The sequence below is a fragment of the Limulus polyphemus genome, unplaced genomic scaffold, assembly GCF_000517525.1.
Source record: "Limulus polyphemus unplaced genomic scaffold, Limulus_polyphemus-2.1.2 Scaffold17, whole genome shotgun sequence".
Taxonomy (NCBI): domain Eukaryota; kingdom Metazoa; phylum Arthropoda; class Merostomata; order Xiphosura; family Limulidae; genus Limulus; species Limulus polyphemus.
The window spans coordinates 250,262-262,385 of NW_013665627.1; the positions used below are offsets into that span (position 1 = coordinate 250,262).

Here is a 12,124-nt window from a genome sequence, read left to right on the forward strand (position 1 = left end):
GGGAGGCTGCTAGTCATCACCCCCCACCGCCAACTCTTGCTCTTGGGCTACTCTTTTACCAATGAATAGTGGGATGACCGCCACATTATAACGCCCCTATGGCTGAAAGAGCGAGCATGCTTGATAGGACGGGGATTCGAACCCACGACTTCAGATTGCGAGTCAAGCGCCCTAACCACTTGAAAGTCAGGTTTTTCAAATATTCCTAACTGTAATTTTAAACAAAAATGTTTAGATTTATATGCAATTTTATTAGTATTCAACACGTTTAAATCAGTCGAATATTATGAATAATTTATAAGGCGAAACAGATATTCATTGCTTTTTATAGAGTAAATAGAACATATCATCTACACCACGAAATATCTCAGACGAATCAGTTCTCTTAATCAGTCGAACATTGACAGGCTATTTATTAATGCTATTTTATCCATTTTTATATCTCATAAAACGGAACCTTTGGAGATAAGAACGATTTTTTGAATTAAGAGGTTAAGTTCCAGTCACTATCATACACACACACAATGAGATATTTTCTTTTCTATGCCACTATCATGATGATACAAGTTAATGTGAATATGTGCATATCATTGAATCGACTAACCCGAGAACATAACCAACTCTGTAAAACTAAGAAATATTGATAATTATTAGGTACAGTATGCTACAATTAAGGTACCATAAAATATAAGTAAAACCTAAGAATTTATAGATAAGTAGCTGGAGTACCTGTACCCTGGACGTATAAGTTATGTATATTCATGATTATTCCCGTATATGTAATTGTAAGAAAGGCAAAAACGCCCATAAAAACAGCAAAACACAAAATGTGAAAACGTAAGTTTGAATATATCTTTACATGAGCCTAACAAACCATTATGCCATATTTTGTGAAGATCCCTCACCAGGGGACGAAGTAGTGATAAAAACGCGAAAATGCAAAACTGAAAATATTTATGTACCCCGCATGGACCTAATAAACGTCCACACCAATTTTGATGAAGATCCATCCACACCCTGCGAAGTTGTTATATGGACAGACAACAGACAGTACTATTATATTTATACAGAGTTTCATGTGGTAGAGTTTCATAAAACTAAATTATCCAGACAGTTATTGATTGTTCGTAAAGCTTAACATAACATTGGATATTGTTTTGATAATTTCGAAAAATAAACAAGCAATATCTCCTGAAAGACAAAGACTTATCAGTCACAAGTAAGTTATAGAACCCATATCATTGGGAACAAGTAATAAACAGTTATAAGTTATTAGTAAGTAAAAAATTATATTTTGTTGTCTTTATTTTTCAGGTATGGTTTCTAAAATTATGTCACATTTATAAATAAATGTTTTATATAGGTTAAGTAAAACATTAAATAACACATAGTTGATTAAATAAACAAATATACAAATACGAGACATAGCCAGTCCGGATAAAGCTATATGAGTTAACTCTTACATGCCTCCCGATGGCTCAGCAGTAAGCCTTATTCTCAGTATATATAAAACTCTAAGATTAGGGTGTGAACTCTGAGCAGGGAACACACCTGTGTAATTTTTTGCTCAAAAAAACAATTAAGCGATCTCTAACGTGAAATTTTTCTTGATAAGAGAATACAAACAATAATCGTTCCATGTCTAGCAATAGTTATTTAAAGGAATGTAAGCAGGCGCTCAGAATGTAAATAGTCTAACCTTTGTCTTAATTTTTTAATTATGCTTCCTTTCATTAACGTATAAAATATGTTATCTTGGTGTAAAAAATCAAGATTTTATCTGAACGCTTTTATAACTATGACAGATGTGAGTAAGATAATTTAATGGCAAGTCTATTTACTTTAAACTTTGATATTTCTATCGGCTTTTAATCACGTTCATTTTTAAGTTTTAAAATCAGCTAAATATAATAATAGTTTAAGAAGTTACTTTTGAATTGGTTTATTGTTTAATTCACAAAAAACATAATTCTTTCTTATTGTAAGTATGTTTGTTTGAAGTTAAGACAAAGCTACACAATGGTCTATCTGTGCTCTGCCCACCACAGGTATTGAAACCCCAGTTTCTAACGTTGTAGGGCCACAGACATACCGCTATGCCACTGGGACGTTATTGTAAATAATAACCCGACTGCGTGACTAGCCATCTATTCAATAAAATAATAATTTTTAACATAATTAAATCTGGCTTTGGAATCAATTGTAACTACATTTTATATTCGCGTAGTTTATAGAAAAAGTTAAGGAAACATTGATATATATGTGTATTTGTTTGAAACGTCTAGTAAGGATAATTGCATAGCATTTTTCTGGTGTGAATATGTAGTTTAAATACAGCATGAACAACTTTTATATAAAAGCTTTAAATAAAACAAGTAACTGAGATCGAACATTAAACAATAAACTTTAAATTTCCATACTTTTATCTAGGGATATTTCTGCAGTGCATATTCAACTGTTTTACCCTCAGGTTCTCAGTTTTTAAGGAAATGGACAAATAAAACGATATTGTTTCTAAAGATATGGGAAGTCCTTTTATATGACTATTTCATGAATAGCTAATTCAATAAATGTTTGTTTGTTTTTTGAATTTCGCGCAAAGCTACACGAGGGCTATCTGCGCTAGCCGTCCTTAATTTAGCAGTGTAAGACTAGAGGGAAGGTAACTAGTCATCACCACCCACCGCCAACTCTTGGGCTACTCTTTTACCAACGAATAGTGGAATTGACCGTCACATTATAACGCCCCCACGGCTGAAAGGGCGAGCATGTTTGGTGGGACGGGGATTTGAACCCGCGACCCTCACATTGTGAGTCGAGCGCCTTATCCACCTGGCCATGCCGGGCCTTTCAATAAATGAGGTGTATTTGTATTTTATATAAAAATATGTTTATAGTCAAGAGTTACGACTTGAGAAAACAACGCAGATTTAATCAGCAAATATACACGTAATTAATCTAAACTAATAATTAAATTTTTATAAGAAAAGTAAACTTACATTAAGTATAAAAGTAATAAAGTCAACAGCAAACAAGATGATCACTCCAGGATCAGAAGACTAAAACGAGAAACAAAAAAGAACATCTTATCATCAGATTACTGTTTGCAATGTTTCTAGCTTTTACTTTTAATCATATTTTGTTTTGGTATTTTCTTCTTTTAAGTTGGGCTAATTTTACGGAATCTGATGCAATCTACAATTTTATAACAGTTATTTAAAGACTCGTGTTACATTAATAGCTATCTATTTCAAATGATTAATATTTATTTTTCTATCAGTATTTTTCTTTTTCTTAAGTAACTTTTAAGATTTCTGCCAAGCACCAAAAATGAGACGCACGATACTTGGCGGATTAATAATTTACGAAAAACGAGCAGATAAGAACACTAACTCACCACGTCGTCAAGAAGATAGAGAGACACAAATAAGTCCACGAGCGTTGCTACGGGAACAGAGACAATCCAAGGCAGCAAGAAAATTCTATTATCCTGCAAAAGAATAACGCTATCACGCGAGTACTTGGCAATTCCCTTTGAAAACTGACATAACATCGTACTTAAGAAAATTCAGAGAAAAAACTAAAAAGTCCAAAATGCTTAAAATAAAACCTTAACCTAATAAACGAGAATACACAAAACATTAGAAAAGATTTGTCACATCTAAAGTACACCCTATTATAAGCATGAGCGATTGATTTCATTTACGTAAGGTGTTTAGCATCGGCCAAATAATGGAGTCCCTTCGCAGCAATGTTGTGGGTGCGCAGTCCAGGTAGCATGACGCTGTACCCAATTTAGAACTACATACCAGAGGGAGGCAGCCTGCTGGGAGCAACACCTCTTACTTCATCATTTTTCAGTATTTTGTATATTTTGTAATTATTGTTTTTAGAACCAAGTACCCAGTGTAAATAAACTGGTTTTCATACTATTACTTCTAATACTATTGTACGCTTAAGTTGTTTGGCATAGGCCTTGACACAGGCTCTCTTCCCTCCAGTAATCTTTTCAAAATTCTTCTAGTAATAATGAGCAATTTAATTTACTTAAGAAGCATCTGCTATTTTCACTTTTTAAAACACAAAGTAAATCTACCAAATCAAAATGTCTTTCTTAATCACATAAAATGCTATATATATATATTCAATATCATATGTTGGTTGGTTGTTGTTGTTTTTTTAGAGCAAAGCCACATTGGGTTATTTCCTGTGTCCACTGTGTGGAATTGAACTCAGGATTTTAGCATTGTAAGTTCACAGACTTACTGCTATTTTACAGGAGGACAAATAATTCTTGTTATAGATTAAATATAATAATAATATTATAATAAACAATAAGACCTATGTTATTATTAGATATTTAAAACTATACTAATTTTCAGTAGAACTATTTGTTAACGTATCGATCGTTCCGAAAAAAATACATATAGAAAATACAAAGCAAAAACGAAACAATTATCTCAGGGAAAAAAGGTAAAATGAGATTTGCTACATTTAAAAGGAGCAATTGTTTTTCCCAGATGGGTTTCACATGTATACATATAAATACTTAAATCTCAAATGTTTTGCTTTTTACTACGATTGTGTTGTGATTTGGAATCACATTCAATTATTACACGAATTTGTAACAACAGAATTACGATAATTACTGGTAAAATATATTAATTGTAGTCGACAAAATAAATTAGGGATCAATAAATTATTTGCATATCTTGAAAAGAACTAAATTAAAGTTCGAAAACTGTTCATTAAAGTGAAATTTGTTGACTTCTGGAAAAGTCATAAAATACCAAACTGTGAACTTGGAACTGCTACGCAATGAACCCTGACATGTTGCCACTATTATTTTGAGAGTGTCCTAAGCAAACTGATTACTCAGGAATGTATTAAGAGGAAATAAAAGTTTTCATAATGTTTACGTTAAAACTGTAGCAAATATGTCCATTTCAAATAGCTGACACACACATCTGCAACGTTGCTGCATATCCTTATCAGTCTCTTGATGGAGTTCTGGGGAATTTTTCCTCATTTCCTTAACATTGTTTTTTTTTTGATGATCAAATATGTATAGTTGGTGAGATAGACATGAAACCTGTCCCTGTAGTTGGTCTTAGATGTGTTCCGAAGTAAACTTTGCCCAGTGAACTTTCAACATACTATCTGTTCAAGATAAGAAGATACATGTCTTATGTGCATGGTGAGGGGACAGCCTCATTAACCATCAAAATAATATCAGGACCAACGGCATCATCGAAAGATTTGACAGTGATTACCAGCATCTCTTTACTATAGCAGACAATATTCAAGACACCATTCGTAATGATGTACAGAAAAATACGTCAATTATAAGAGATTTATCATCGTTATGTCATGAGAATCTGTTATGTTTAAGTTCCACGCAGCTGATATAATGCTGTAAGGTTTTCTCTACGTGCTTCACGATGGACATAATGGACGTCAAGATAGAACCTGGCATTGCCTGTAAAACGAACTGGTGTTTACTTAAGTTTGACATAGTCGTTTGCTAAGAAATAAGATCTCAGCGTTTTTCCAAATTAGAACTGAATGTTAAATTTCACAGCAAAAATAAAGCAGTTTCATTGTACTGTTGGGTTAAGTAGCATGTGACCATACCAGAGTTACTTTGACAAGTTTTTACACCTAATGTAGAGATCGTCTGCTTGACAGGAGGTAGAAGAGAATTCCTTTCTGATACTACCAAGTGCCCCTCTGGCTGTCTGTTATGTTTTTTGAATCCATACATTTTGCTTTTCCTAGCTACAACATACGGTACATTATTTTCAGCAACGGTCTCACTGATTCTGAATATCAATGAAGACCTTCCATGGTTGCCACATTCATCTTATTAGTTGGCTTTAGTTACTAAGATATAGATCCTAGTGTTGCGTTGTGGAACTTTAAGTTTTCTCTGACATTTTTCTTGGTTGACTGGAATGTTCTTCAGAACATGAAAATTGATCTCTGTAATATCTAAAAATTGAAGGATTCATTTTCTGACAAGGAGTTGTGAAAGACCTGATGCAGAAATTTTCATCAAGGTTCGACGTCATTAACGATAAGAATGACATACTTACTAAGAATAATGTCATTAAAGACAGATGAGTTAAATATTGTTTGAAGTTGTACAGATACAAACTTCATAAGCCAAGTAGAGGTGGACATGTTATAGCTAAAATAGAGAATGAACCATCACCAACGAAGAGTGGATTGAAGAAACAGATTAGCCAGATAGGATGACACCTGGAATTTATGATATTCCTGGAGAGCTGTGGAAAATGGCTGGAGTAGAGTGCACAGACATCACGTGGCAAATGAGTGTAGAAGTCTGATAGAAAACATATTTGCCCAGAAACTGGTGTTGAATGATGCTCATCCTGTTGTCTAAATAGAATATCTTGAAAGAACGTACAAACAACTGTTCAATTAGTCTGATAAATCACATCAGCAAGATGCTATTGAAATTCATTAATGGTATATTGGACAAAAAAGATGAAAAGGAATGTCACTGAGGAGCAGAAAGGCTTTTTAAAAGGCAGATGGACCATATTTTGAACATCCAGAACATTAATGTCAAGTTTCGAGGACGCATAATATCATTGTTTCCCTGTTTAACTGACTGTGCAAATACTTTTGATAACATCTCTCCTAACAATTCACGGGAGACGATCAATGATGTGGGATTTCGAGCTCACGTGGTCAATCTGATTAGCTGGTTCTAACAAGATCAGCAGTCAGCTATGTGGATGAGCAGAAAAGACACTGAGTTGTTCAGATTTCACACTGGAATATGTAATGTCTCCGCATCTCTTCATCGTCGATGCTGGGGATATCAGATGAGAATTACTGGAGGGTTTTAAACGAAGTGTTAAGACCAGAAGGAAGTGCGTAACCAATTTTAAATATGCAGATGATACAACATCTACGTGTAGCAGCAGAAAGGAGATGGTTGATTTGGCAAAATACGCCAAGGAAGTGACCGAATGACATGGAATCTTATTGAATACTAAGAAAACCAAAAAATGGTAATTGAAAAAAGCAGGGGATGGTACATTGAGAGCATTTTACGGTCAATGGGAACGATCTGGAAGAGTCTAAACAGTGAGCATCTTAGCTCAGCGACCAATACTAAAGATGGTAGTATTGAAGAAATCGAGCACAGTCTGGGTATCGCTAGAAAGTAGTGCAATATATGACTCTCAAGATCTGGAAAAGTAGTATAACAACTGCACTAAGGCTTTGATAATCGTAAATGACTTTTTACAATGGTAATGTGTGGCTCAGAATTATGGGCCATAAAAAGCAATCAAAAGAAGGTGGATGCCTTTGAGGTATGGTTTTACTGCAGAGCCTTGAAGGTGTCATGGAACAAATGGAAAACAAGCGCTTTATAAGGTTGAGACAGATCTTAAGTTGATGATCTCTATCGCTGCAAGAAAGTTACGTCACAAAATGTAACTTTGTGGTAAATGTAATTTTTTCAAAGGATGGTATGTGGACGGCGAGGAAGAAGAAAGCTAGCCACAGTATGGACAAGCGATATTAAGACCTGGACAGGTAGGGGCGTCATGGTTGTCATCAAATAAATATTTGTTACCTTTTCTAGCTTCCAAACTAGGCATGTTTACCAAATATTCAAGATATATAATTCATTTGCGAAGCTACGTTTAATTTCACAAGGAGTTTGAATCAACTAACTAAAATATAGATCTAATACTATGAACACATTACTTTAAAAAACTATTGTGCATCAATAAAGAATAATTACATTAAAATATTATAGAATAATCTTCAATTAAAATAATCGAATCAAGAAACTTCACTTTACCTTCTCCCTTCAAATCATTATAAATCATGCATACGTAGTCCCAAAGAGCATTTTACAATATTTTATAACCCCAATAAGTATCTTTGAATCCTTTTCTTCATTCAAAATATAGCTGAAAAATTATGAAACTTATTACTCCTCACCTCAGTAATTCAGTAAGTGTAAGAAGGTGAATAAAAAGTGGTGTTATTATACCTACGTTCAATGAAGGCGATTGAGGTTTGCATATTCGGTTACAATTTTAATAATTCATACTGTGCTTGTATCAAAGCGTTCTCTCGATGCATGATAGTTCGTCTCTTGTTTTTCTCAGAAGTAATAAATATTGCTACATACCATTGTATTAAAGGAAATCGGGTCATAGAAAAACTAGCATTGCCACTGAAGCTCAAATTCAAAATTCATAGATGTCTATTATGTTAAAAATGCCGATATTGATACCAGTCGTATACAATATCGCTAGATATTCGGGTTCTTTTATAAAAAAAATGGAGTTCTAACACGTGATTTAATGTAGATACAAAAAAAAATAAACTTAAATAAATTGAATCATAGGGAAGAGCTATATTCATACATAGGTAACATGAAAACCAGAGGATGTAATTTAATTTTAAACAATCATACAACTCTCACGCTTAAAGCAAGTTGGCATATTTTCATCAGGAGTATTTTCTCAGCTCATCAGTCGAAAGCACTAGGGTTATTTTTTTACAATTTGTTAACATATTTTATCTTTTTTTTTATTCTAAATGTTATTATTGTAATGCATAGATAAATGTACATTTATTTCAGTGTCATAAATGTATCTACAACGTATATCTATGACGTATATCTACAACGTATATCTATGACGTATATCTATGACGTATATCTATGACGTATATCTATAACGTATATCTATGACGTATTGATTTCCAACTGCGATTGTTTTTTACTTGTATTATATACAAAATGTTTTATATTTTTAGTAAACCTAGAGATTTGTTTGTTTGTTTTAGAGCAAAGACACATTTGGCCATCTGCTGTGTTTACCGCGTGGAATCAAACCCCGTATTTTAGCGTCGTAAGAGGAACGAACAGTTTGTTTTCATATATATTACAATTACCAATTCTGTTCAGTGTTTTCATACTAGCATAAGTGTGAGCAGCGTATACTGCATGACGAGAGCAATATATTCGTTTCTAGCTAACAAACGCATGGGAAGATATAAAGGCCCCCGAAAGTGACAGTCGGGTTAAACGTTTTGATCTCATCTTATATTTAACTCCTGGGGGGGGGGGGCGATAAAGGTACATATCAGGGTGACAATAAGTCCAGCAAGTAGCCAGTTATAAGCGGACACACACACATACTTTTGCCTCCGAGTGGCACAGCGGTATGTCTGCGGACTTACAACGCTAGAAACCGGGTTTCGATATCTGTGGTGGGCAGAGCACAGATAGCCCATTGTGTAGCTTTGAGCATAAATTCAAACAAACAAACACATACTTTTGACAAATGTTGAGTTTCATACTTTAGAATCGTTTTATGGCATATCTATATATATATACTCCCTCCATTGATTTAGATAACATTCATATATGATACAATCGTACACAAATATAAGGATATTATCTTATCAAAATCTTACATCTACTGCTTAAATTATAATTCCGCTATTCATGCCACTAAATTTATTACTCTGTCTAAACCATTAGTATTAATTTTGTTGTCACTTAAGTGTAAACACCAGGAGTTTATGATGAATACATGTTTGAACTCTGATATATTAAAAAAATGGGAATACAAAAGAAAAACTGTAATAAACCACAACATGTCTGAAATAGAAATAGAATAAGTTTTTGTGGTACTTCAAGCAACTATCACAAGTCAGTTGTAGTATGTACAACTAAACAATGCAGCAAAAGTAAATGGTCAAGGTATTACAGCAACCACTTTTAATTGTCATATAGAACGGGAACTTGCACACAAACTATCTTTATCCAAAATGTCAGAATGTTTGTGTACTAGGATTTACTGCTGTTCGTACAACCTGAAGAGCGTTGAAATAACGTAAGTAATAACAGTTGTGTGAAAATAGTTATGTGTAATAATACACTAGAAACTACCTATCAAAAAAAAAAAAAGAAGAACAAAATACATAATAAATGCGTGAAATAACTGACAAAGCCACTTACCATCCCAGTCTCTATATTTCGTTTCATCACATAAAAATAGCAAGAGCTGTGTTAAAATATTAAAACAAAAATCGATGTCGGATGAAACCGAGTAAAAATGTATATATTATTTTATCAATTTAGCCATTATACTACCTAATATAACATAAAAAGGTACTAATACAAACTCTTTCATTCAAACTTTGTTTTTGTTTTATCTGAGATTGTAATGATTTTCGAGTTAAAAGGTGTAGACTTCACGTTAATGCATAATTTATTGGTAGGTTTGTTATTTGAGCTTTCGGATTTGAGTGTTCCATTATACAGTCCTTTTGAGATCTTATAGCAGAGTTTGCGAGGTCTCAGTGATAACAGTATCAACTATGTTAATATAAACCTCATAAAGTTTGAAAATCTGCCAATGCTTACATTAAAGTATATAATTAACTTTCCGAAATGCTGAATATATTAGGACTAGTGGTAACCACTTGGTTCACTCTTTATGGTAACAAGTGAGTAAGTACTGACGAATCCGATGGACTGACTTTCTTATTAAGTTGCTGTTTAAGGTATTCAAATACAAAATGACAAACGTCATAGGTTATTTCTGTTTCAAAACTACTCACGTCAGTAGAGATTATTAACTGTAGTTTCGTATCTTTACTCTCAACAATAAAAAAAGGAAGCAAACAGTAATTACGACACTGAAGTGTGAATTCAGTGTTTGAATGGCAAAATTTTAGATATTGAAAAAGCATTCTAGTTTTTAAAATTACATGATAATCATCAGAAAGATGTGAAAAAATAGGAGTTTACGACATCTATGATCATGATAGAATTTCTTGACTTAATTATGGTACGACTTTACACTATTACGACTACATTTTTTAATTAAAACAAATTAAAATACACATTACCGAATATTCACTTTATTTTGTTAATTCGAAATCTGCACATAATGCACCATTTTGTCAAATGATATGTTTCTATGTTCTGATTTAATGTAAAAGATGATGCAATAAATACTTCATTGTTCCTCAATGAAATATAATGTTGTTACTAATGTATCCACCAATGTTAAGTTATTTACCTAAACCGTAAGTTGAGTTGGAAAATAATTGTCTATAGGCCACATAAAGGAATAAGTGTTTGCTTTTCAAGTAACTTAAATATCTCAAAGTCTGCATGAAACATAGGGAAATATTTAGCTGTACGTATCGTCATTTCAATAAATACTTTGATCATAATAGAAAAAATTTGTTATGATAACTGTTAAAGTAACAAAAGTGTAGAAAATTTATTTAAATAACCATTTTATTTACAGTATGAGCGATTCAAAACCTAAAAATATTCTTTATATTATTCCTCTACTGTTAAAAATCTAAAGTTGTCAAATATTGTTTGTAAGGCACAAAAGATAATGTTTTATAAGTTCAGTGGTATAGAAAACCAAAATACCCACGCTAAGAGATTTTCTCAGATCTGAAACCTAATCATTAGAAAATGTGAGGAATTAAACTGAGTTAATTCAAATCTATTTTAATAACTGTTTCAAAAAAATGTGAATTGTTATTTTGGGTTAACCACATATTATTTGAGTATGATATTATCACACATTAGTGACATTTATATGCAAAATTATACGAATCTATATGTATAAAAGAGTAAGTTTGTTTATTTGTTTATTTTGTTCTCTATAAGAAACCAAACGGTTGAACTTACAAATTTTAAAATAACTTCATAATAACCAGTTTTTACAAGAAATTTAATAGTCCAATTTATTTTGTATTTGGTGTAGTATTTAATGACGAAATTGACAATTAATTATTATTGTGCATTTTTTTTTGTAATAAGCATGCAAACATAAGCACGTTTTGCACGTAGAAAGCGTTATGGCGGGAGACACTTAGATCACCTTGCTGTCAATTCAGTATTTCTAAAAACAGTTTTCTTTAAATAGTGCTAAGTGGTTTCATGAGCGATTTAGTAACTTTGTGAATTGCAAGTTATTGTTTAGTGATACAGGTGATTATGCCACACAAGAAATGCCCTTTCTATGGAAAGTCTTCTGCCACTAAAAGAATGCAAGCACAAAGAGCAGCTGAAGCAGAAGAAGAATGC

General features: G+C 32.8%; 1 protein-coding gene across 1 annotated transcript in view; it reads right to left on the reverse strand.

Annotated features, from left to right (window-relative positions):
- The window catches only part of LOC111085379, a 45,506-nt gene that overhangs the window by 11,263 nt on the left and 22,119 nt on the right, over positions 1 to 12,124 (reverse strand). Inside the window, exons 6-7 of the mRNA XM_022383665.1 lie at positions 3,398 to 3,490; positions 3,000 to 3,059 (exon numbers count right to left, since the gene is read on the reverse strand). Coding sequence (XP_022239373.1) covers positions 3,000 to 3,059; positions 3,398 to 3,490 — 153 coding nt within the window. The remainder of the gene's footprint in view (positions 1 to 2,999; positions 3,060 to 3,397; positions 3,491 to 12,124) is intronic.